The 26610-nt window shown below is 43.5% G+C and overlaps 2 protein-coding genes across 12 annotated transcripts; one reads left to right on the top strand and one right to left on the bottom strand.

The window, feature by feature from the left end:
- Window positions 1–1572: 1572 nt before the first annotated feature.
- On the bottom strand, window positions 1573–3325 carry LOC120791105 (growth arrest and DNA damage-inducible protein GADD45 beta-like). The gene is made up of 4 exons (XM_040129276.1): window positions 3071–3325; window positions 2726–2827; window positions 2402–2624; window positions 1573–2282 (listed from the first exon to the last, which is right to left on the bottom strand). The coding sequence occupies exons 1-4, from the start codon at window positions 3112–3114 to the stop codon at window positions 2169–2171; spliced, it is 483 nt and encodes a 160-aa protein (XP_039985210.1). The 5' UTR covers window positions 3115–3325; the 3' UTR covers window positions 1573–2168.
- Window positions 3326–9901: 6576 nt separating this feature from the next.
- On the top strand, window positions 9902–25567 carry LOC120790526 (survival motor neuron protein-like). 11 transcript variants are annotated; one of them, XM_040128138.1, is made up of 10 exons: window positions 9902–10069; window positions 10314–10391; window positions 11488–11631; window positions 11985–12173; window positions 12546–12737; window positions 13815–13946; window positions 14862–15014; window positions 15105–15233; window positions 24050–24133; window positions 25430–25567. In XM_040128138.1, the coding sequence occupies exons 1-10, from the start codon at window positions 10022–10024 to the stop codon at window positions 25535–25537; spliced, it is 1257 nt and encodes a 418-aa protein (XP_039984072.1). In that variant the 5' UTR covers window positions 9902–10021; the 3' UTR covers window positions 25538–25567. The 11 variants fall into 11 exon arrangements, with proteins under 11 accessions (XP_039984072.1, XP_039984073.1, XP_039984080.1 ...); XM_040128139.1 differs by having other exon boundaries at window positions 24050–24179; window positions 25430–25524; XM_040128146.1 differs by lacking the exon at window positions 25430–25567 and adding an exon at window positions 17604–17668 and having other exon boundaries at window positions 24050–24135.
- Window positions 25568–26610: the final 1043 nt, after the last annotated feature.

The following is a 26610-nucleotide window of genomic DNA, read 5'->3' as shown; positions in this document are numbered from 1 at the left end:
AATTCCAAGGTTACACCCTTGTCAACACTGTACTGGAGTAACTGCCAGTTTCCCTGTGGTCTTAAAGAATGAACTGAACCCTCCGCTGAAGGTTGAACTCCCACGTTAAAAGAATAGACAGCTATTCACGGATCTGAAAACACACACATACACGTTTGTCTTTCTACACGTGAGGATTCCCATCGGCCTAATGCATTCCCTAACCTAAACCGGGTTCTGCAACCTGAACCTTCAGTCAGCCCTTTTTAAGGTCCTGACTGAAGGTCTAAAACTTAAATTGGCCCCCACAGAGATATGCATACAAGAACACACACTTGAAATGGCTCCATGGAAACGGAGGCGGTGTGTGAAGATCTCCACCAACGCTCTCCTCACATAACCGTCCATCTTCCGCCTCCAGCCACGGTCACAGTCAGGACTCTGAAACGGATTCTCTGCTTTCCCACGCAGTCCTCAGACGTTTTAATACATGGACAAAAGTGTGTGGGCACCCTAACTTCAAAAACTCTACTCTGACAAGTACAGGCAACCCAAATTTCTATTGGATGTTTGAACAGGTTGTACTGACGCAGTCTGATCAGGGTGTACTAAAAGCAGGGATTACACCACATTTGCAAATGCTGTGTAGATTAAAACAAAAAGGATCAAGTTGTAGGTTTTCTACTTGGAAGTTGTTCTATGACAATAACTTTCTATCGTAAGTGAGTAAAACTACAGGAGGTTCTGAGATAACCAGTTTTTCGTTTCCACAAGGCAGAGACCCCGAGGTTTGCTGCGTTGCATGATATCATTCAAACTCTAAGGGGTGTGAGAATCATCCGCACAAAAATGGAAACTGATATGATGCTTGTGAAATGTTCCACATAAGGCAGTATACGGATGGAGAATGGGTAAGGGCCGAGGAATGAGCCCTGCATTGCTCCATGCATGAGCTGGGAACCACTGGTCTAACACATTGTGTGTTGTAGAATTAAGGTTTTCCTTCACTGGAACTAAGCTGCTCATACTGGGAAATGACACTATAGTAAGGACAGAGGTGTCTGCATACTTTTGGCCATTTAGGGTATGTGTCACCTGCCTGTTTAAAGGATCAACTTTCCGCCAAATCCAACCGGGTTTTATCCTTTTCACCTACCGATCGGGGCGAGAACAGGCCTGGCCACACGCCCCCGGGGTTATAATGGGTTTCCTCCAGTTTTCTGGGAGGTTGAATGTCACCGGAGGGAATCATTGGGTATTTCTACAGGAGTTGTCATTAAACCATTCTTCAGTCATTATCGCTGCAACGTGGTGATTCATACGCAAACTGAGCCCACACACACACACACACACACACACACACACACACACACACACACACACACTTTTGTTGCTCTTTAAATTGTGAGAACCTTCGGTGACATAAAGATCAACCCTACTCTGACCTGAACCTGGTCCTAAGATGAACCTTGAGACCACGTCTGAACCGTCACATAGCTCTTTGAAGCTGCAGAACCCCCCCCCCCCCCACACACACACACACACACACACACACCCCCCTCCTGGATGAAACACTCAGAAATCAGTCGTTTCTCCTTCAATTATTTATTCAGATAGAATAAGGCAACAGGTGGATTCACTCATATATTACCTCTGCTCACTTTAAATACCCAGGTGTGACATCAGTGGAACTCCACTGCGTCACCAATAACGAGACATAATACGCCGTGACGTCACATGCTCTGAGCAGACAGGTGAGCGGAACACCTGCAGCACCTGCTGCTCAGGTAGTCCGGAGCCTCGGGTGCGGCTCCTCAGTTCACGCATTCATTCACCGGTTCAGTTCAGTCACCTGACATCCAGGTGCTGTCGATCAGCACGCGCCACACTTCATTGAAAAAAAAAAAAAAAAAAAGAAGGAAAATCTTCCTCTCTCTGCGGCTCCAGGACCCGGAGCCTCCTGCACAGTCCGGTCCGCTTTCACAACCCGCCCGGTACCGGGACCTCGCGCGCCATCAGGCGGCAGGAGGGCCCCCGGTTGGGCTCGGCTCGGCTCGGCTCGGCTCGGCCCCCGTCTTCACTCAAACGCCGTTACTCCTCTTCTGCACGAGGACGGCTGTTTGGACTGTTTCCACTCTTTCTCACCGCTCCGCAGCGGTCTGGTTCGGTTCGGCTCGGCCCAGCGCGGCTCAGCCGTCCTGCAGCTCCAGGCAGGGCACCCACTGGTTCCTGCAGCGGCTCTCCTCGCAGAAGCTGCTGACGTCCTGCAGGGCCTGGCACTGCAGCGGCTGCACCGGGGGGTTCTGCAAAACACGGCGGGAAGGAGGGTGAGACTCCGGCGGACGCGTCGTTTGCTTCCGACATTTGTTCCAGCTGCTCTACAGACTCAAAAATCGTAACCGTGCGTGTCATCGCGACTTACCGTGACCAGGATGCAGTGCAGGTCCCGGGGCTCGTTGCCGTTGCCGTCCTCGGTGTCCTCCTCCAGCACCTGAGCCAGCCGCCTCATGCCGGACACCCGCAGGATGTTGATGTCGTTGTCGCAGCAGAACGCCTGAAGCAGCGTGAAGTGGATCTGCAGCGCGATGTCGTCCTCGTCCTCCTCGTCGGTGGCGAGGAGGCACAGGACCACGCTGTCCGGGTCTCTGCGGGACAGGAAGAGGACACAACCAGTTAACATCGCATCACATCGTCGCGTGCGGCTATCAGAAGATCCGCCGCTGCGGAGAGTCAAGCCTCTACTTACACATTCATGAGCTTGGCGGACTCGTAGACCCCCACGGTGAGACAGTCCTGCCGCTGGGCTGCGACCAGCAGCTCCTCCAGAGCCTGACTCACCGTCTCCATCCTGCAGAGAGACACAGAGGCGGTTAGAGATGAGACCGAAACCGGCAGAGCGCGCACACGAGAGCTGCACCGACGCTGACGATAGAAGCTCCGAGACCCGTAAGTAAAGCCTGGAACCACGGGACCTTCTACAATAGGACCCGGGATTAAGCCTACAAGCCGCGCTCTGACCTGGACTCAGATGCAGCCTCGTGCCAGTGCGCAATTACGCGTCAGTCACGAGTTTCACGCGACAGAAACTTACTTTTTCTCGGTGCTGTTCGATCCAACGACTTCCTCCAGGGTCATGTTGAAGTCAGTAAAATAATCCACAAGATCCAGGATAAGAAGAGAAATCCACAGCGCGGAGAGGCTGCTGTCCCGTTAAATTCCCGGAATAAAGTCCCTGCGAGCGGTAATCCAGATCGGTACGAAGCTCGTCCCAGAGTCCGTCGAAAAGAGGAACGGGTTTCGGAGGTAGGTCCGCGGGTGAGACGCGAGAGCTCTGCCTCCGAGAGCCGAAACTCCGCGCTTTTATTCCGGCTCTCCGCGGCGGGCGTCACCACGCCCGGCCGCTCGCTCCCTCATTGGTCGGCCGCCGTCAATAGATCCCCCGTGCTCCGCGCCCATTGGCTGAACGCGCAGCAGCCGGCGGACGCCCCACGTGGGGGGTTTCGGAGAATCCCCCGCTCTTTCCCTCCTCCTCCTTCTCCTCACACTCTCCCAGTTTGTTTACTGGGAGTTTTTTTTCTGAGCGGAGGAATTTCCAGAGCCTCCTCCCCGCGCCGCCCCCCCGCCACCAGAATCGGTTCCCGAGGCACGGGGGGACTTGACCTGAATCGCAGCCGGACGACAGCGAGCTCCCGCCCCGCACCGCGTCCGCATCGCACCCGCGCGGCTGCGGCGGTGCGTGAAGAAATCATTTTTTAGATGGAGCCCGGTCCTTGCCCAGGTACAGGAGGGAGGCGGGAGCAGGTGACCGGCCCGTGTCGGTGCACGAGCGTGGGAGCCGAGCAGATCCAGCATTGTGTAACGGAGGCCTGGCGGCCGGTTGTGCAAGAGCAGAGTTATAAATAAAAGATGGAAAAAGCACGAGGAGCGACTCTCCAGAAACTCACACGGCACTTTTGCTTCTCGTTTTCGCAGCCGGACCTTTGGTGGTCCGCAGCTGCAGTTTCTGGCCTCGGTGCGCTGCTGCCTCTCGATGCCTCCATCCGGGCTAAAAATATCCCGGGACCCAGGATCAGAGCTGTTAAGCAGCTGCTCCCCGAGGCCTGCAGAGCAGAACCACGTTATAAAACCCCCCAAAACAGAAACCTAATCTTCAGATGCGTAGATGCGAACCTTTATTTGATTACATGCACACACGTTCATCCCGCTCCTCGTGCACGTTTCACGTCTTCACCCCACATATTGGTGTCACACGCACGTGGTCTTTCCCCCGTTCGTGATCAGATCCTGCAGGACTGGGCCAGACTGTCTGCAGAGTAAAACCAGGTCTCAGACGCCACTCAGCGGCCCCGCGGCGACACTGCAGCCGTGGAAGCAGCGGGACATGTTGGGACAACCCGGTGTCAGACCAGGACTCTCTGCAAAACCGGTTCCCGAACAGGGGCGCGTGCAGAGGGGGAGTCCTGGAGAAGCTGTTGGGGATGGTTTAGGGGGTTTGATGAGTGCCGAAGGGGTTTGGTTTCTGAGAAGAGTTTCATGAGTCATTGGAGGGTTCTGAAGTTTCTCCAGGGAGTTTTACAGGTGGTTTGCGGTTTCAGGGAGACCTTAAGGGGTTCCGATTGATCCTTCAGGGGCCTCCAGATATGAAACCTGAAATAATTTGGAATCGGCAGGCAAGTTGCACAGTTCGGTGTGTGTTTACGTGGTCGATGGTATTTTCATAATCTCTGCTAGGTCTCCTCTACCTTCACGCTCCTCAACTCTCTGAATTTTAGCCCTTGCTTTTCTTCTCCTTGGGGACAGGCCACTTACATATGGGCCCAATGAACAAACCCTTTTGACCAAAAGCCCTTTACGCGATGAGGTTTGGAGGTTTTTGAAAAGAGTTGAAGGGGTCTTGGTCCTCCTTAATTAGGTTCCAGGAGCTGCTCTAAAGGTGCTCGAGGGAGTTTTGGAAGGTGCTTGAGGCTCCTGGGACATTTGAAGGGGCCGTAACGGGCCCTGAAGCGTTCATCAAAAGTGGAATAGATAAATCTGAGTCTGAAGATTATCGGACCGTCTGACTCTGGTGTGTTTGCTGCCTTTCAGTGATCAGACTTGATCTTTCGTCCGGTTCCGTTCAGACTTAACTGTACCTGACAACCCGCGGGACAAAGATCAGACCCATGAAAATGTGTTCGGAGCGGCTAGAAAAGCTGTTTCATGACCCCAGAGGTGCCTGGTTGAAATGCAAGGCTTGAAAATCTGGGAGCAAAATGATTTGAATGACCGATTATATCTTCACATTGTTATTGCAGGACTGTTGTTTGCTTCATGGATTTATCTTCACAGAGAGAAAATCCCAATCTCACCAAGTGCTGGTGGAAATATACACTCGTGTGGTCCTGCTGTGCCACCTGCTGGTCACGTCCACTTCCTACAGGAGGATTTTAATTTTCTCTACTGCTACAACATGTTATGAAGTTATGTTTAATGCATCATTAAACTTATTTTTGAAATTTGACTCCATCTTTCTGTTTCACTGCTGCCACCAGCCGATAAATAAAGGGACTGACCGAGCCATTGATTTTATGATTGGTTTTTTGTTTCCATTTCCCTTTGGAGGGGATTTTGGGTGTGTGTGTTATTTATGAGTCATTGAAATGCTGGACATAGACGTGTGGAAAATGTCAGAAAGAGCCAAACTTTCTGACCATAGATCCCACAGATGTTTTGTATCCTGTTGTTGCAGCTCTTCATCGAAGCTCTGTGATGATGCAGCTTTAGTCCTTCCTTAAAAAAGAAGATCTATACTCACTGAATCAATATGAGACGGCCTTAAAATTGGTTTCGGGAGTTTTTGATGAAGGATTTTAAACAATTTCACTTGGAATTATTTTTGGAAACCACATTTTTTAAAGCGCTAATTTCTGTAATATTGAACATTTCCAGACAAAACCTTATTTCTCAGTTTGAGGATTTATTTCAGCTTCTTTGATGTTAAAGCAACAAAAAAAACCCCCAAAAACTGAGCAACTTTAGTTTGATGAAATTCAGTTCGTCACACGAGTCCATTTAATTTCAATCGCTGATCATTTAATGAACTTTTCTGCTTATTTAATGGGTCTTTTCACACATTAAAAACACATTATTAACATTATAAAGACAAACCCTCAGTGACTCCGTGACTCCAGTATAATTACTGATATTTACACACTGACAAACACATGAAGGCTCATCCAGATTTAATGGGGAAATTAAACACATTAAAGGATAAAATGAGGTGTTTCGGGGCCGATTGATTATCGAGGAGAAGTTAATCAGGGTCAAACTGCAGCCTGATCAGGCTCGTTAGCAGCCAATCACAGCTGTTACTAATGAAAAGCGTGAAGTTCTGATTGGATATAAACTGATCTCGTGACTGGTTGCAGCTCTGATGAAATCAATCAGTGATCCCGATCGATACCTCAGTCTTAATCTCTCTGGGCTTTTAATGTGAAACTACTGATCACATGCCGTCACCGATGAAGTGTCGATGGCTTCATCGATGACTGATCGGAGGATCATCGGTCGTTGATTTATTAAAGTTCACAAGAGAAAGTTTCAGAGTTTATCGAACAGATTCACAGAAAAGAATCACATGACAGAAACTCAGCAGATGGTCATTTTACTCCAACAGCCACAGAATAAGGATCTGAAATGATTTCTATTGGCCCTAAAAATCCTTTATGGGAGTTGTGTAAGCGAGTTACCGGTTAAAATGAAAGCTCAAAGTTTAAGAAGATGAGATTTAAGTTTGAGGAACTTTTCAGGGACAGAATTAAAGTTTTCTCAACTTCCTAGATACACAAATACAATTTAATGAAATGTTTGGGTATAAAATTAACATTTAAGAGGCTTTTAACCTGTAGCAATTAAGCATTAGTGGCTTTAAAAAAGTTTGAAGGTATAAAGTTTGAGGTTTTTTCAACTTCAAGTTGAAAAAACTTTCAGTTTTAATACAGTTTTAAAACCTTCAGATTAAAATACAATTAGATGCAGCTCAGTCATACAGCTACTGTAAAGTTGAAGGAACAGTTCATGCATAACATTAATGTTTAATGGTTTTTCCAGGTGTAAAAAATGAAAGTTTTGGAGGCTTTAAAGTTTTACCAATCAAACTTTAAAGCTTGTGAAACTTGTGTTTAACTGTTTTTTAAGATATAATATCAAGGTTAAGGGACTTTTAAGGTAAAGTTAAATTGCTGTTTAAGGTTGTTTTAGGGTTTAAAATTCAGGATTAATTTCTCAAGTGTATTTTTCCTTTTACTATAAATTTATTGCAGAAAATCTCTGGAGTCAAACCTCTTCGCAAATAAACCCACGTGAATTTCAGAATCCACAAACTGACTAATTACACATTTAACTTTACAATACACACATCAGCTGTAAGTGTGTGTGTGTGTGTCTGCAGTGTGAACTCTCCTGCTGGTTTAGTCTTCAGTCTGCAGTTTTTCCTGCAGCTCTCAGCCTCGTTTCCATCTCACACGTCCTTCAATCTTTCGTTTTTCCTCCACAGTCTGGAGGTTCATTTAGAGGACTGTTAAACTGCTTCTCAGAATACACAGTTCATCTCGTTTTGTTCTTCCTCCATCAGCCTCATCCTCTTCCTTCACCAACAGTCAACATACTCAGCTGGTGAATGTGAAGTTTGTCATTTGCATTTTCATCAGCTTCTCCCTGATTTTTTTTTTTTTAAATTGTAACAACAAACATGGAACAAATTATTAAAGATTTCTGTTTTTCACAGGACACAGACTTCCAACCTGCAGATTCTAATTAAAAAAGGTTCAAATCCAAACTTTGAACAGACTTTAGCTGCTTTTTTTAGGAAACTGTTGAATCAAAGGAAAAGTTTAACTCAGATTGAACAGAAACTAAACAGGAAGATGATGATGTTAAAGGATCACACCACTGTTTTTGGATGTTACAGTCTCTTGAATACAAATTCCGATGACAACAAGGCGGAATAAAAAGACACATATAAATAGGATTTAAAAAGAGTGACATATAATAGTAATAATAAATAAGATAACTTTTTCAACCTAATTAATTAAGGGGAGGCTAGTTCACCCTGCACAGTGACTAGTAAGAAAGTGAGACAGGTCACACAGGTCACAGCAGAAAACATACAAGAACACACTCACACATGTTCCAAGAGGACATTAGTCCAACGAGTCACAAAATAAACAAACAACATAAACACATTTGATCACTTAATAATCTAGAAGGGCGCTCAGCCAATGTCAAACCACACACACCAGACTTCAGAGGAGAAAATTCAAATTCATAGCAAATGATCCGGATCTGCCCCAAAATGTAACGGGTTCCTCCCTGGACCGTGATCCATCCCTCCACCGAGTTCAGCGCAAATCGGTTCAGTAGTTTTCGTGTGATCCTGCTGACAACCAAACAAACAAAGTAAAAACAGACAGACACGGGGTAATACAAGGCTGATCATAAGTGGTAAACCTAGAAAGGAGATCAATAAAATGGCTGATACATTGAAATCCAAACAAACAAAAATCCACATGAACTGTTAGAACGTCTGATAACTTCACACCGACGACAATAGAGGCCTTTTCTCTTTCTTGAGCAATTTTCCAGTATCCACAAGTGGATTCTTCAGACCCGCTTATTCGAAAGTGTTCCCCTGATATAAAGTAGATGTGACTGTGTGATTGTTAGAAATAAGAATATCAATTTCATGTTTGTAGATTAGCTCCAGTAGTCAGTGTGCACTGACTGAAAAGAACATAGAAACGTGACTGTGAAACGCTGCCTACAGCAGCGGAAGTCGCGGCTCTGTCGCCAGATGCACGCCGAAGAATTAGAAACCAGGCTGGACTCTGCGTCCAACTCTGGCTTGAAGACCTGAGCTGTTGTAGTTTACATCTTGTTGTAAAGTTGTGTTTTATCAAATTACTTTGCGTGTCACTAATGAACAGACAGAAAACCTCAGGGAAGGGCGTATTAATCCATCACCGGAGAACCGTGAGGCTGCAACCAACAGTTATTTTCATTATCAACGCATCTGACGGTTAGTGTCTTCAACAGCCAGTTCATTGTTCGGTGAATAAAATGTCAGACAATGCTGAAAGAGGCACATCATTATTCCCTGAAGCACAAGAGAACATGTTCTAGTTTCTTGTTTTGTCTGACCAACAGCTGAAGCCTAAAGATGTTGAGTTTATTGTCATAGAAAACTGGGAAACTAGCAAAGGTTCATAGTTGAGAAGCTGTTACTGCAGATGTGTTTTTTCTTGTTTGCTTAAAAATGACTTAAACGATTAATCAATTATCAAAATTGTGAGGAATGAGGAAACTGACAGTGTGGGTCGCTAGGGGCCCAGCCTCAAACGTTTGCCTCTGCTCTTCTGGTCGGTGAATTCATGAATTTGATATTTATTTATTAATAAAGGTGTCTTTATTAACATACAGACAGCTCAGAATTGTCCTGGTTCATGTAAATCAGTTTAAGTGAGCCACATTATAATGATAAACATCTGAACACGGTCTGTTAAGAATAAAGATAAGCTGAACAATAATAACCATGAAAAAAATCATCAAAAAGGGGGTCGGTAGAGGTTATCGGTCACTTATGGCACCAAAGTCCCGACACAAAGCCGGTCCCTCGCCATTCTGTCACTCCACGGTGAGAATTTTGCTTTTCAGGGCCAAAAACACACAAAAAAGGCAGAAACCTGCAGTAAACAGAAGACCTGTCGATCTATGAGGAATCCTGTTCTACTGTCAGACACCTACACGTCGAAATTCATGTCAGTCCAGCTGGAGTGTGTGAGGAAAACTTGGGTCATCGTCAGCCACGACAGCTTGATGCAGCAGCAAGCTTTTATTTTGAAAGGTTTGTGAAAAACAAAAGAACCGCATTTTATTTATTTTCGAAGGGTCCGGCCGGAAGCTCTCTCGTCCGATCAGCTTAACTTGACGCAGGTGTTGTCGGTCGCCGGTTGTCGCGGTTAAATCGTTACCTTGGTGAAATGATCGTGTTTAACCGACGACAGCCATGACCGAACCGACAGAAATCGGCTTTACTCACGGAGCTGCGGAGCCGGTACGTGTTTATTATTTCATTATTTGTGTTTTAAGGAAAACTGACGCCGTGGGAATGAGTAATAACGGGGGAAACGCCCGTTAGCCCGCTGCCCACAAATGTGACCGTTAATTAACACAAACAAACGGAGCAGCCGGTTTGTGGGACGTTACCGAGGTCGGTTGGTGATTTGAGCTTTAGCTAGCTTAGCCTGTCGCTAGCTAACGGGTCCCTTCGCGGCTGACGCTAAATCTTTCTCCTACAGGTGGAGTCCGACTCGGCGGCTGTTAAAGACCAAACTTCCCTAGTGGAGACGTTTGAAAACACCTTGGCAATATCACAGGTTGGTTGAAAAGTTTTCTTGTACTTCCGTCCTTCTACAGACATAAGAAAATCCCCAGCTACCTGTCTGTCAGTCGGCAGCGATGAAACTGTAAACTGTCAACGTTTTTTTTTTCCCCCCCGTCAAGTCAACCAAACTTTATTCAAAATTTCCCCTATTTTAAATCGGCATCGTTATTAGACGTTGCTCATTCAGACTTTTATTCATTATCGTTTTGCTTCTAATTGAACAGAAATGACTCTTGACTCGGTCGCACTTCACTGTAACTCCACCGAGCCGTCATAGGCAACGTTACAACGGTAACCTTAAATTATCAATGTTCCAAATGTCAAGAGCGAACACTGGACCAAACCCCATTCGAAATTCTGGCAATTTTAAATCGGCAGACTCGTGTTAAACGCACTCCTACGTGTTAGAACATAACCAAAGATCGTTATGGCAGAATAATTTCAACTTTCAGATATGTTTGTGTATAGATATAATTATATAATTAGTTTTGCTGCAAATATAACAGAAGTGACTAATAACTTAACATTTTACTGTGTTGTTTTCCCCTGTTTCAGTAGGCACCAGTAAAACACAAATTGTCAGTTTTACATGGGAAGAGAAAAACAGTCCACAAAACCTCATTCAACGTTCTGGAAATTTAAACAAGCTATACCTAATACCTATTACCCATGTAGGATATGAAGTAACGTAAGATCTATCACAGTTCAGTTTGGAGTGATGAAAAATTCTGCATGTAGAAAATGCAGTAATTAGCACTTAATTGCAGGACAGTCCTTATTAAAAAATGCAATTCTGCTCAAACCCACAGTGAGCGTTGATAGAAAAACAACTGTTGGATTTACAGGTTCAACAGATGCTAAAGTTGAAAATGGTCTTACAACTATATGCCTGGTGAGTTGAAGACGCTTCCATAATCTTTCAGAGTGGGGTTTACCAAATTTACACCCACAACCAGGAAAGCCCAAACTTGGCAGATTTCTTAAATGAAGTCTGGGGGATCGTGTTCCTGCACTTGAATACATATTGGATATAATGATGATTTTTTTTTTTTTGATTCTGGACTGCCAGTGTTTGTCTATCCGTGCAGGACGTTACGCTGACAGAATGTGTGGCCTCAGAGGAGACGGACAGCAGAGAGAAGCCAGAGCAGGACGACAGGCAGCAGGACGGAGACGGAGACGGACAGAGTGTTTGTCCACCTGCAGCTGAAACCTCCCCTGCTGAGTCAAAGGTAACGACCATGCTGAAAGGCCTGGGGCAGGTTTATAGACCCAGCTTTAATATGAAAAACTGGGCTAACCTGCTGGATTGAAACCAGGACCAGACCTTCTGTCCAGGTCAATGTCTTTTCATTTGACAATTTTGACTTCTCTTGATAAATAAAAATAAGGTTCTGTTAAAAACTCATGTTTATATGATGTATCTAAAAAGTTGTGTTGGTGTCCGTAATTAAACTTTGTATCGCCACTAGTATCAAAAAATTCCAATAATACCCAGTCCTGTCAACCCACTGATGATTTCAGCATAAAATAAAACGTTATGTAACAAACTGTCAGTTCACATCTGGATGATTCTCTCTCTCAGTGGGTGGTTGGAGCTCAGTGTCGAGCGGTGTGGTCTGAGGACGGGCGGGTCTATCCGGCGACGGTGGTGTCTCTGGACGGAGAGCGCTGCAGAGTGCGTTTCAACGGCTACGGCAACGAGGAGGACGTGGACCTGTGCGCGCTCAAGACACCGAAAGCTGCACCGCCCAGGCAGAGGAAGAACTCCCTGGTAACGTCCACTTCACGCCACCGACGGTAAAATGTTTCGTTGCTCTTTCGGAGCTCACGGTAGGTCAGTGAGCAGTATATTATTGGCCAATAGACTAAATGAGAAAATTGTGGAATTTCAGCCAGTAATTCTGTCGATAATGGGGAGTCCTTCACAATAGCGTCTGACTAGGGACGCCACTTGATGCCATCAGTTAACCCAAATCTGAGGTTAACCGTGTAACTTTCACCAACTAACAAAGCCACGCCCAAATTTCCACCTGTGGGACCAGTTCAACCATTATGTGAAATCTTATAGTAAAAGTAAGCAGGTAAAACTCTGTCAGTGAGTAAAATGTATTTTCAGTATCTTATTGATGTTTGTGTGGCTCAGGACTGGAATCCGGGTTCTCGGTGTCGGGCGGTGTACTCAGAGGACGGTCTGGTTTATCCGGCCGTGGTTCTGTGGGTCAAAGGTCAGCGGTGCCGTGTTCGATTCGACGACTACAACAACGAGGAGGAGCAAGACGTCAGCAGCCTGCTGAACCCCGACGAGCTCCATGGACCCAGCAGAGCTGCCAACAAGGTAAATACCTGGACCAGGACTGAAATGTGTCTGTAGCACCAAATATGAGATTCTGTTGAGATTCATAAGGTTGTTGACTTACTCTTTGATCAGGTAGCTCCTGATTGAAATCAGCATTTCTCCAGTTTCAGACTGTATTTTATTCTGTTTAACAACACAGATACATTTGTAACTGTAAGACACACTGTGATTCAAAGCTGACTCAGGAATGCCCCAGAAGGAGATGTTTAGTATAAACGTAGACAGTCATACACTGAACAACTTTGTGGCTGGTCTCCAAGCAGGATGAATGTTTGACTAAAAAGCTGGTGACCTGGGTGACGGTTATTTTATTTCCTGGGTCAGTGTCATCCTGCAGAATTTGGTATTTTCAAAGTGACACTGTATTGACTTGGGTCCAGTTAGAAGTAGCATTAGCTGCTAACAGTAACGTTGCTCGACTTGTGTGTAGCGATCCCCTCGCTAACTGTCAGTTTACACGTCATCCTCTTACATGAGTAGTGAGGTTTGTGGTGCAGGCTTTATAATCGCACTGCACGTTTTGACGATGTAAGTGCAAGAATCCAGTTTGCATCGTACAGTGTGTGAATGTTGCAGATGTGTGTTTTGAGGAGAGACATTAGCGTGACAAACACATGCAGAGAGAGCCATATCATATGTGTGGGTTTTTCTTTTTTTTGGGGGGGGGGGTTCTAAATATACATACTTTTGGCTGGTTCTGTTGTCAGGGATCGATGTAACCAAATCTCTGACTCTTGTATTGTTTTTCCACCACATACCCAATACGGTATATGTTTTGTGTTTTAAATATCTCTGTGTTATTTCTGTATTATTTACGTATTATTTTCTAAGGAATTAAACCAAACCAGTAAGAGAGAATTCAGTTCTAATCCCTTTTGCTATTGTAACACTTTGAAAGCCCCAGAACACGGAGATATGTTGAACGGGATCTGTAGTCATTGAAATTATCCTGGAAAATGATTCCTGATGGAGCGAGCCATGAAAACTCAATGTGAACACATTTTTTTGAATGTACTGACCTCTAAACCAGCCCTTCATCATGTGTTGATCCTGCAGGGCAGCAGCTGGAGGTCTAGTTCAACCAGCAGTAACTTCGACAGGAGGAGGGGGAGGAGAGAGGAGAACCAGGGGGAGAGGGGGGTGGAGAGGAGGTCAGCGTGGAGAGATGCTCAGCAGAACTTCTCCTGGGTGAGTTCTCATCTCTACGAATGCCCCCTGCATTTTCCCAGAGCCCCAGGTATCGTCTTCAGATTGTTTATTTTGTTTGACCAACAGTTAAAATACCCACAGGCGAATTATTTTACGATAATTTATTTTGGTCTGCATTAAATAACCTAGACAATAAGGGAAGAGGACTATAAAACGGCAACAACAAAAAATGAAAACGTAAAGATTCCTGCAGAAGAACTGCTGGCTGAAGCTAAAGCTGATTTTGCCAACCTTACAGTACCCTGTTCCCTCCCATACTAAAGCCAGTGTGACTTACTGACTATGCACTTTTTTATATTTCTTCAATAAACTATTTTTACACATTTGAAGTGTTTGCACTACTTGTTTTCAGTTCCTCACTATAGCTGTTCCATAAATTCACTAACATAATGAGCAGTAATTTACTGGATAAATGACTTTCATGAAATAAATCCATTATCAGAACAAAACATTTCAGCTCCAGCTGGACTTTGGCACTGATCTCCTGATTCAGTTTGGCCTTTAATTCATAAAGGCCCAGTTTGATTTATTTAGATTCCAGTCATTTGATTTCCACAATGTAGTGTTTACACACTGTGCAGCCCTAACTATCATTTATAAGAAGGAACCACATCACAAATCAGATTTGTTTTACCCAACCTTAGTTTCAACACTACTTTGTCTTGCTTCTTTCTCATCTATTCCCCTTTTTTTGAAGACCATTTGAGTTGTACAGATGTTAAAATTACATGATACTAATCAATAAAACGTCTGCTCACTGAAGTCAACCTGTAAGTTTCCATTTCTCCTGTCTGAAATCAGTTCTGACGAGTCTGCAGAGGTTTTTGTCGTCACAGATATGTTTGTGGAGAGATTCATCTCCTACCTGATGTCTTTTTGTATATTTTGTGTCAGTGGGTTAAAGAGAGGCCCAGTAATCAGAGTAAAGTGGAGAGAGAAGCCGAAGAGAGAAGGGGGGGAAACCAGCAGAGAGATGAGGCAGAGAAACCGACCAATAGCAGCTTCTCTCTCTTCCCACCGTTTCCTCCTCCTCAGTCGAGCTCAGGGGTAAAACTGACTCACTATCGGTTATTAAACAGGTTATTAGTGTTGTTCTTCTCTCTGATGATCAGTCTGACACAGTGTTTCTGTCTCCAGGACCCCCTGTCCTTCATCCCTCCTCCTCCTCCTCTCTGGTCGTCCTCTGGTGGCTCCGCGGGAGTCGACGACACCTCCAACTTGTTGATGCTCTGGTACATGTGTGGTTTCCACACCGGCAGCTACATGGTCAGTATCATGTCATGGCCTCTAAATCCTCACTACCACACAAACGCGACGGGCCTTTTCCGTCTGGGCTGTTCTTAAACATCTCTGGTCACACCCAAATCCTGTCACAGTTCACATGTAGCCGAGAACGCTCCAACATTTCACATCGCCCAGCGGCGACGGAACAGGACAGCCCCACACACAACCATCATTTTCAGTCTGCAGCTGTTATTGACTCCCCAAGTTTAGTTTTGATATTTTTTCAGGTGAGAAAGTCAATCGTTTAGATTTTGAATATGTAATTAACACAGTAATGCCAAAACATCAGAGCTAATTTTCAAACACGGTAATGCCTGTTTGAAAATGAGCTCTGATGTTCTGGCATTTCTAGGAGCCGTGAAACTGGTGAGAGCTTTCAGACAGTGTCCATGGTCATCCTGGAGAGGGCAGTGTGAACGCTTCAGCTCACACAAGATAGAATAACATCAGGAAGATAACCTTTGGCCTCAGAGTGTAAATCTAACATTTACTTTGGGTGCAGGTAAAGTGAGGCTTCATGTTGTCATTGCAAACAGCAGCGCTGTGAAACTCAGAGTTTGGTGCGTGATGTTAGATTTGCTTTTATCGTAGCTAAACATCACAGTGAGGATAACGGGTGTACCGGAGTGTGTTCCACAAAGCAGGTTTTGAGAGAACTCCGAGTTTGTTAATCCTGAGTTGAGGGGGAGCTGAGTTCTAGAGACTTTAACTTTGTGAATCTAATTGAATCTCTCTGGCAGCTTTTCTCTCTTTCTCCTGCTGCCGAGCCTGAAGCAGCTTCTGATACACCGCTTCATTTCCTCATTCATACAGCCAACATCAGAGATCACATCAGAGATCACATCAGCACAGGTCTACTTCAGGAGAAAATCAAAACCCCAGTTGGATATTTAGTTTGTCACCCAGGACCTGTCTTTACCAACGTTACCTCTTGTATGACCAGTCAGTCTTCAGTGTGAGGACAGAGACAGCGATCTCTGACATCCAGATGTTCCACATGGTGGTTTCATCCTCAGCTCAGAATGAAATCTGTACACTGTCCGTCTTTCTCACACTGAGACCGTTGACATCATCATTTCATATTGTAGATTATTTGATAGCTCTGAGTGAAGATGATTGTAGTGCAGCTGAAAAGACTTTACGGTTGGACTAAACTGGACGAGATGTGGTTTAAAAGTGAGTTTTTGAATACAGGCTGCATAGTCTGAACTGGTTTTAAAGGCATTTCACTTACTGTGTTTAGATTTGCTACATGTTGAAATATGATATACAGTATAAAATATGCAGTTAGCAAGATTTTAAAATGTAAAATAAAAATCTAAAAATGTAGACTCAGCTTTAATCTCAATGCTTTTTCATCTGCCAATCATCCAAACCAATGCTGGGTCAGACTGAGGTTACAATCATAGGTCCATAAATAAACTTATGTCTCATCTGTTTGATTTCATCTTCTGCTCAGAGTGAACATACTCAGAGTTGACTGTGATCAGCTGATCCGGAACATAGAACTCTGAGATTCCATCTCAGGCTTAGTGGACTCGGAGTTTGTTAAACCTGCTTTATGGAACAGGCCGGTTGCAGTTGTGTTGAGGTGTAATCGCCTGAGTCGGCGGAGCTCTTGATGTCAGTGATAACTCTGCTGTCCAAGCTGCCACGTCCCTCTGTTCTTGAGTTTGAACTTTTTTACATTAAATCTCCCCGTGGAGTTTACGTTCACCGTTACTCTTCAAACCTCATTGTTTGAATCCTTTAGGTCTAAAAACCGCGTAGAGTTTCCTTCCTCAAAACATTTGTGAAACAGATTTTTAATATTTCAAATCTTGCATTGTTTACGTGTTTACTAGCCTGGAGTCTTCTTCCCTGTCTTTACGGGCACATTGCTGTGTTTCTCGGCATGTTGCTGCCACCGTGTGTGATGCTCCACGGGGAACCTTTACCAGGTTGTGGTTTAAAACAGGAATAGCTCTGACATCACCTCTTGATCACTAAATGTCCAGTTTTCACATTTCAGTTTGGTTTGTAGAAATGATAAACAGGTGTAGCGGAGCTCCAGATGTTTGAATTGCCTCTCTTCTCTTCACTGGGAGGAACTCGCCATTCTCAGACAATGTTTGCGTCAAAATGTTTCATTTAAAAAAACAACTGAGATAAAGAAATCTTATATCTGCTGAGGAGAAGCTGACAAAACGTCTGCAGTGATAGAAAACAAACCCACCTCACACCTGCGTGGGTTGTCAAGGTTTCTTCACGTTGTTCATTTGTCTCTCTGGTTGTTGGTCATTGTTAGAGCAAACTATCGTGAGAGAATCTGAAGTGTGTGTGTTCGTACTGATGTGTGCAAATGTGTTTCAGGCTCAGCAGCTGCTCAGGTCGACCTCCAAAGACTGAGCGGAGAATCCACACTGCACACATCACAGGTACAAACTCTATTCATCCTCAGCTGAGTTTACACAGTGCTTCATAGAGAGGCAAAACCTGCAACATTAGTAAATCTGTCATTATTTAAAAACATGACACGTAAATTGAAGGAGCAGACCGAGTGCAGTTCAGTTTCCTGATACAGTTATATGTCATTTGTGACTTGATGATGTCACAGGGATGTCATCAGAGTAAAAATGCCTGGACACTATCCCGGTGCATTATGGGAAGTGTAGGATCCATTGTTTTTGGACTAAGTCAGGATATCTCAACCTTTGCTGCTCAGATTTTAACCATTCTTATAAAACTCCTGTGTGGGGACTAAACACTACATCATTTTTCTACATTAATATACAGGGTATCTGCAGGTCTATAATTCTTAAAAAAGCATTGAGGTCCCTCAAAAAAAGGACCTTTTTAAAGGCATTAAACTATTAAATTTCTGTTACAAAGGTCTAAATATTTTTTTTCTAGCGTACTGTAGACAGTAATGTTAATTATAAAAAATTTTGTATGTGATTTTAGCAAGAACTGGCTGGAAAATCCCGTGTTCCAGACCCCTGATGTTACTGGATGTAAAATTCATATGTGGACCTTTTTTAAATAAGTGGGTTATTTTTAAATTGATTTAATTGATTAATCCTCCAAAATGTGCCATGCCAATAAATCTGTGCACTTTGCAGATAATTCTAGTCAATGTCATTCCTGCTGGTTTTCACTGATACCTTTCATACTTTGGCCGGTATGACTGAAAACAGGTAATAAATATCTTTCTGTAGGGTTTTTAAAAGTCTCAAGTTTAAGTTGGTGAACCTGCAGAAACCCTGATGTATTTAATTCGAAAGTTCCCCTTTAATTTAATTTAAATACCCGCTGATTTACTCAAAACCTACTCCCCACATTGACAGCTGATCAAAAACATGTTATATTAATACCAACACACTCTAGACTCTCACTGCAAATGCAGTATTTTAAAAAGACAATTCAAAACAAGGTGCAGGTTTGACTGATACTCAGTTCCATGAATGAACGTCTGAAATTACTCAGCACCATGAAAAAACAGTGACGTCCCTGAACACATTTCCTTTCGGACTCTGGGCAGAAAATCAAGTTCAGAATCTGAAAACTGATCGTCCTCGTTCATCTATTATTTATTTTAGTTTTTTTTACTTCTGCTTTAGAGCCAGACAGAATTATGGGACAAGATGCTGCTGGGACGATGGTCTTTCATTCACAATGCACTTTTACATTTTTCTTTTGGATATTTTTAATTAATTTTATTCGTTCTTAGTTGAATGTTTTCATGGAAAAGCTCCAGTACTTTGATGGTACAGCATGTAGAGACGGTGCGGAAATAGTTTGTGTTCAACGGAATTACGAGATGTGAGTGTGTTAAATGTTTCTGTGAAGCTGTTTTTGGTTTGATTTTGTACAGAGATTCAGAGACGGTCGGTAAATCACTGAAAACTCTGCTGTTAGAAAATGAAATGAAGATATTTGGAGCAAAGAGTATTTGTTATTAAAAAGGAAGGTGGACAACTATTTGTGCTTTTCATCTTCGTCTTTATGCCTCTGTGAATCAACTTTGAGTACAAGATGTTTTTCAAGAGGATCGGCGTTTGAAGATATTTGTCTGTCTCCACTCAAATACAGTGGAGGTGAATAATATGTTTTTGTGCTTTGAATGAAATTTAAAAGATTCAGCTGCAGCAAACCTTTTCAGAAAGAGCGTGTCTGTTACTCTGGATAATCCAGAAGAGCACTGGACAGTTTTCACTGAAACGATTTCTCTGGTAGAAAGTACTTAGTGTGCTGTGAGCGAACCCTCAAAATACCCTGTGTAGACTGTAAAACTTGAATTGCATCAAAGAAGAGGAACATAAGCTCTACTTTGGAAATATTTCATTCAATAAAGTCAATAAATCTGCACGTTTAGAAAATTCAGTTGCCTCCACAAAAAAACAAAGGCCTTAGAAGGTATTAAAAAGTTTGCAGTTTCATTTACATGTCGTGAATATTTTGTCTTGCCTGCTGACAAAAGACGGTGACATTAGTGCATGAAGCGTTTTGTGTCTCGTTCACCTGTTTGTAGTATTTTGACTGAGCTCTGAGAAATATTAAACGTCAGGGGCCTGAGGGGTCAGGGGGCCACTGAGCCTGTGCCCCAGAGGCCTGTTCAGTAATCCATGTATGGGTTCGGGTCACGTTAATAGATTCAGTATATTACTAGGAATTATGCGTACTATATACTAATTATATGTAAAGCACTTTGAACTGCTTTTGTATCAGTTGGTTCTATACAAATAAGTTTGAAATATAAAGCTGGACACAAATGTGATATACTTAGAAAAACAACAAGATCTCTCATTATTTGTCATTCTTCAACTGTTGGACAAGGACGAAGGCACTGAATTGCATTCTCCCTGCAGTGTTATAAAGTTTCAAACTGAATGTGTTGAACACTGCAGAGACCCTGCCTACAGACCAAACAAGTCTTTTGTAAGGAAAATATGGACGATCGGGCAGCGCTAAGTTCTCCAGATGTCACCTGTTAAATCACGACAATATTCTTGTAATATTTTGATTTTTTTTTTTCTGAAAGTTACAAAATTATCTTGTAATAAGACATTCTCTTGTAAAATGCCTTTACTCCAATAAAATTACTGCTTTATTCTTTTAATATTATGACTTTCTCAGCTGAAAAACAAAATAACTTCTAAGACATTTTCATATATATCTACTTCTTATACATTTTCTTCTTTTCTTGCCTCTTATAAAAAGACACTTCTAGAAATATATTGACACACACTATTCTGATAAAATTACCTATTGCATTATTGTAGTAATGGGACTTTTTCTGAATTGTAACTAAGTTAATTTATACTCAGCATCTGTTGGACTTTTTGACCGCAGTAGTCCTAATACTGTCACACAGCCGAGCCTGCGACGACCAGCGTCCAGATTGTATTCTCAGTATATGTGCACGTCATCACGTGATGTTTGAGTTTGGTTAGGTTTTGGTTTTAATAACAGTTGATGTTTTCTGCTCTGTAGCTGTGCAGGTTGAAGCCAAACCGGAAGTAAGATTATTGAACTTTATTCTGACCTTCACAGTTCAACAGTGTTAGATTTATTATGTGTTGACCTCGTCAGTCAGAGGTCTCGCTCTGAGGAAGATATTAACGCTTTCTATGTGGTTTGACGTAAACGCTGACATTTGGAGACCTTGCAGAGTCACACCTCTTCCTGTCAGGCTGTGGTGTTTTTATAATTTAGGCTTTTGTATTTGTAAATTTAAAAATTAATCCGTTGGTCACTTGATATCAGCAACATCAGATTACCTGCGGGTCTTAAAGTCTTAAAAAGGCTGTTGAGTCTGCAACTGTCTCAACTGCAGCCCGTCTGGCCTGTTGGTACTTGTCTGCTGCTTCAGAAGACCCCAGGGCCAGCCAGGCCCGAGAGGACTCTTCCTCCAGCTTGATGGCTTTCCTCTCCATCGCTGTAAGTTTACAGCTCTGCTCCTCTCTTCACTTGAGTGTCCAGGACATACGGTCGCATATGAGATGATACGACCACAAAGTCGATCACTGATCTTCGAACTAAGGCGTTCTGGTACCAAGTGCACTTCTGAACCACCTTAGGCTTGAACATCAGCTACTGGTAGGGTGTCCCAATGCAAATTGGTCCCAGGGGAGAAGCCAGGCTCAGAGCAATTCAGGACAACCAAATGAAGGGCAAAATTCTGAGCTGCATCACCTCGTCTGCATTAGCGCAACCAGGGCACCTTCCTGGAGCCAGAATTCCAGTCGAGCGCAGCCCGAAGACATTACAGGGACCCACCACACTGTGGACTCACCACCTGCAGGGGTAGGCATTGGGTTAGGGTGCAGTGTGAGCTGGGCGGCAGGCTGGGTCAGGGACCTGGTTGTGCCGATCCCTGGTGTTGCAGACTTGCTACTCAGTAATCATTACTACATTATTTTATGAGTACACAGTAGTCATATGAGTTCTCAGTACTCATGGGTCAGACCGCGCCGATCTTTTAACTCGACCTCCATTTTGATCTCAAATGCACACCTCATGAGATGATCAGTATGACAGTAATTTAATTCCATGCGTTATTAAAAAGGTCTTTTAAAAAGTCTTCATTTAATTTGGGGAAGTTGCAGAGACACTGATCAGTGTCAGCAGGAAACATGACACAGCTTTAAACTGCAGCTGAAAATCACTTCAAACACACAAACTGCTCTAAAAAAATAAAAAATCCTGTCGTCATGTCCTGTTTGAAGGAGCAGAGGTTCTTCTCCCCGCTGACCTCAGGTCAGTCGGCTGATTGTCTCATTATCGCTGAACACATATTGTTAAAAGTGGCGTCAGAGGTGCTCAGATATAAATCCTTTTGTCTGAGACTCTGCCTCAGAATGAAGAGGACAGTCAGACGTGTCAAACGTCCCTCCGCATCCCTCAACGTCTTCAGCACCGTCCCAGTCCATCAGCGCCATGGTTAGCAGCAGGATGCTGCTCCTCAGCGCCTCCTGCTGTCTGCTGTTTGTTTTGGGGAGCTGTGAGAAGCTGATAGAGGAGCGATCACCTGAGGACGACGCCATTGAGACACAGGAGGAGAAAGACCTGGTGAGTCAGGATGTAATGTCTCATATTTATCTGCTTAGTGTAGAAAAGTACAGTGGATGCTTACTGCTGGTGCAGGTGAAGATTTAGAGGATGAAGATGATGATGATGTTTAAGTTGAGGACTGGATGAAGAGAATCAATATTTTTTGTCCAGTAGTATCAGATGTTAGTGTTTTTCAGATGGTGGAGATCTGAGTTTGCGTCCTGTGCTTTGTGGGAATGATCGATTCATCACGGGTTAGTTGATTTTCACAGAACCAGGGCTGCAACTTAGCATTATTTACATAATAAATTAATCTGACGATTATTTTGATTAATCAGATAATTGTTTTGTCTATAAAATGTCAGAAAATGACAAATGTCCATCTCAGTCTCCAAGTCCAACGTGACATCTTCAAATATCCGACCAACAGTAAAATCCAAAGAGATTCAGTTTACTGACAAACCGGAAAAATGAGAGGCAATAACTACAGATCAAATAATAATTATTATCAGTTCAACTTTATTTATACAGCACCTTACACACAACACAGCAGATCCAAAGTGTTTTACAGCACATAGAGGAAAGCGAAACAAAAGAGCCAAAACAGAAAAAAAGGTAAGAAAGGTAAGAATAAGAACAGAGTGAAGATAATCGAAAGAAAATGAACATAACAGTGACAATAATATTATTAATAATAATAACTATAAATGAGAGACCATGGTCATGCAGATCTCAGAGACAACACAAACCTACAAAGATTTCAGCAGTAATACCTGTAAAGTAAGTGTTTAAGATCTCAATGGACAGAGAGAATCGTTGGGTTTAGAGGAAGAGTTCCACGGTTCTGGAGCAGCTAGAGAGAAAACCATGTCCCTGGGTCACTTAGTCCTGGATCTAGGGACAGACGCAAGTCCCTGATCAGAAGGTCTTAGGTCTCTGTGATATGGGGACGGGAGTTGTGTAATATGAGAAGGAGTGAGACCATTGAACACTTTTGGACAAAGCAGCAGGATTTTCAAGTCAAAGCTATGACTGACAGAGAGCCAGTCATAGCTTTGACGTAGCAGGAGACCGGGGAAGGAGAACTGAGTGATGCAAAGGTTAAAGAGCTGCAGTAATGAGGGACATGAAGGATGGATGACTTTCTCCACATCTGAGACTGAGAACTGATCTGAGTTTGGACATGTGATTTTAGGACCTGATTGATTTGTCAAACTTAAGTGATGAATCAAAAGATGTTTTGCACGTGACTTAACAAAAAGGGACAATTTGTCAGGGTGGGGAGTAATAATGTTGGTTAGATGCTGAGGTCCGAGTAATAAAACGTGCGATTTGTGCTCACTGAGCTGGAGAAACTGCAGCCAAACAGGCTTTAATGTGTTGCAGACAGTTGTTTAGTTTGTTGTGGTTACTGGGTTCTGGGGGAGCTAGATCCTTGTCGTCCACATAACAGTAAGAAGAAAGCTTATGGTTTTGTGTGCTGATTGTTTCAGCTCTAAACTGAGCAGTCGACAGCCTGGCGACATTCTCAGACTGACTGAGCACCAAATGCTTAATGTCGGCTTCTCTACAGAGTCATAAAAAGAACCGCTGTAGATATTCCTGATGGACAAGAAGCAGGTGAAAATCAAAATGTCCTGTAAACCGAACTCTGAAATATCCTCAGGCGTCTCCTCGTCACAGCCACGCAGAATGAAAACACGGAGTCTGTGGTTTGTTGCAGGTTTTCAGTTGTTTCTGAATTAAATCTTCAGTTTCCCCCACAGATCGAAGCTCTACAGGAAGTTCTGGAGAAGTTAAAGAGCAAACAGCTGCCATCATCAGAGAAGAAACTGGGCTGGCTTCCTTCAGTACGAACATTTATCTTTTCATACAGTAACATGGAGGAAATTAAAGGTTCGGTTCACTCAAATTACAACAAAGCAATCTCTCTCTCCCTTCCCCTTAGTAGCATCTGTCCAGTCCGGTTTTTATGTTAACTGTCTCTGAGATTTCTGCACCTCAGTGACGAAGGTTTGTGCCGCTCACAGCTTTAAAACATTCAACAGCAACATCTCGTAATTGTTGGGTGAGTTGTTGTGGATTATGCAGAGAATCCGAGTCCGTTTCTGAAAGAGACGTTTCCAACGTCACAAGCTGAACTCCATTCACCTCCATGGTGTTTGAGTGGAGGTAGAAATCTGAAAACCTGAACACATACTGGAGAGATACCACTAGAGGGGAGAAGAGGACCGTACCGGTGGTTCATCCTGTTAATGTAAATCACACGTAATTTACAGCAAATTATTCTGCAGATCCTTAGAATTAAAGGCCTTTTCTGTACAAAACACATTATTGCTATGAGGTGATGGATGTAAACTGGCGCAGGCCCCTGAGGACAAAGCACGAACATGAAGGGAAACTAGCACCAAATGCGACATGCAAAAACACGTGCAACAACAACTGCCACACCTGAAGTGCTCTGGGACGTCTGGAGGGGAGTGGAGGGCTCGATTTCAATAAACAGCAGCGGTGCAGATACTCTGCTCCTGTGCCTGCTCTGAAAATTAAGTTTTGATTTGTTTTTTGTTTGGTTTCCTCCCTCCCCCCTGGACAGTCTGTTCCTGGATCTGAGTAAATATTATTTTCTCACAGTTTGTAAGGTCGAGCGTCGAGGTGCAGTCACCAGCTGAGCTGCTGACTTTAAACTGCCGAGGACGAACGGCAGCGTTCATGCTGCTATCAGATCGGCTCGGCCCTGCTAACAGACTTTAAGGATGTTTTCTGGGTTTGGAGCGAGTTTCCGTTAAGCGTTTGCTTTCTCTTAGTGTGCTCTTTGTCCTCAGGGGCCACCGTATAAACTTCATCCTCACACAACAATAGTGCCACACTCTCAGAAATGAATAAACCTAATTCAGTTTCAAATGAGCTGCAATCGTTATCATTAAAAACTACATATTCTCATCAACAGGAATTAATCAAATATTTGATTTGGAGTATCTGTATCTTCCATCTGTGCTTTACACCGTGGGAAGTTGCTCTGATTTCTTTTGCTTAATGGTTGGAAGTTTGATGGAAATATTTCTGCAGACATGATTTGGATGTTAATGTTGTCGCACATGAAGACTGACTGTTCCTGTGTGTGTGTGTGTGTGTGTGTGTGTCAGTGTGATGCAGGTGAGCAGTGTGCTGTGCGTAAAGGTTCGAGGATCGGGAAGTTGTGCGGATGTCCCAGAGGAACCGTCTGTAACTTCAACGTCCTCAAATGTCTGTAGAGCTGAAATACAAACGTCCTACAAAATAAAGGCAGGTTTTTAAAAACTCTACTTGTCTTTGTTTTTTCTATGTTCCTGCTTCTCAGACATCCGGCTGCTCCGATAACACACACTTCTACTCCTACTGCTGAAAGTCCTGTCAGTGCTGGTGTAGCTGTTAACCCTTTCAGCCCCAGGCCAAAGCTGTTGTTCTACTTCCATTTATCAGCCTCTTTAAGTCTCTATTAGCTTCCCATCTGGATGAACTGTACGGATCTGTGTTATTCTTAATGAAATATTGGATCGTTTTACTTTTTTGAGCCTTGAAAAGTGATTTAAAGGTTAGAGCTTTTAGAAGTGTAGAGGCGAAATGTCTCGGTGGTCAACCTGAAAACAACACGTGATGACGAGACACAACAAGCCCCAAAAACTGGGAACAGTTTTAATCTTTGACAAAGTACTGGATTTGATAAACTTATGTTTCTTTGCATTTAAACCCTTCATCTGAAAAGTAACTGCAGCTGTCAGAAAAACTTAGTGCAGCAGAAGTATAAAGTGGCTTAAACTTGAATAAATGTACTTATGTTAGAGTGCCCGCTGTCATTCAACTGAATAACTCTGAACTTTGACCTCATGGTAAATGAGGCTCAAAATCTGGAACAAAGAAAACACCATAGTGTTACAAACTCCTCGGGTTTATTAATGTCATTAATATATTCACCACACCCGCATCCCCACCCCACCCCAAACCCGCATCAGATCAAATTAAAAAGCTTCTAAAAGTCGCATCACTCGTCTGCTGCAGTGATGGAACTTCAGGCTGTGAGTTTGTCGTTGGTTAAACGTCACAAAAAGCACCAAGAAAAAGTAAAATACACTGAAAAACAAAAAATCACACACTTAGACCCGTTTACACCAGACGGTAAAAACCCGATGTGGATCAGGCGAAGACGTCCCGTCAGTCACAGGTCTGAGTATACAGCGAGTATTTGACAGAAGATTAAAGCTGCGCATGGTCAGTCATTGATGATTGATCAGTATCTGCTCATGTAGTGTGATCATCTACTGATCAGGAAACTGGTGGTAAAATGTGT

This window comes from Xiphias gladius, chromosome 6 (genome assembly GCF_016859285.1).
Source record: "Xiphias gladius isolate SHS-SW01 ecotype Sanya breed wild chromosome 6, ASM1685928v1, whole genome shotgun sequence".
NCBI lineage: Eukaryota > Metazoa > Chordata > Actinopteri > Istiophoriformes > Xiphiidae > Xiphias > Xiphias gladius.
Note: the sequence above shows the minus strand (reverse complement) of the source record. Positions and strands in the feature narration are given on the sequence as shown.

Coding starts and splice junctions, on each gene's coding strand:
- LOC120791105 (XM_040129276.1), bottom strand. CDS start 3,114: ATGACCCTGGAGGAAGTCGTTGGATCGAACAGCACCGAGAAAAA. Junction 2,625..2,725: donor TCCGCCAAGCTCATGAATGT/GTAAGTAGAGGC, acceptor CCTGTCCCGCAG/AGACCCGGACAGCGTGGTCC. Junction 2,283..2,401: donor TGCACTGCATCCTGGTCACG/GTAAGTCGCGAT, acceptor CGTGTTTTGCAG/AACCCCCCGGTGCAGCCGCT.
- LOC120790526 (XM_040128136.1), top strand. CDS start 10,022: ATGACCGAACCGACAGAAATCGGCTTTACTCACGGAGCTGCGGAGCCG. Junction 10,070..10,313: donor CTCACGGAGCTGCGGAGCCG/GTACGTGTTTAT, acceptor TTTCTCCTACAG/GTGGAGTCCGACTCGGCGGC. Junction 10,392..11,487: donor ACACCTTGGCAATATCACAG/GTTGGTTGAAAA, acceptor CTATCCGTGCAG/GACGTTACGCTGACAGAATG.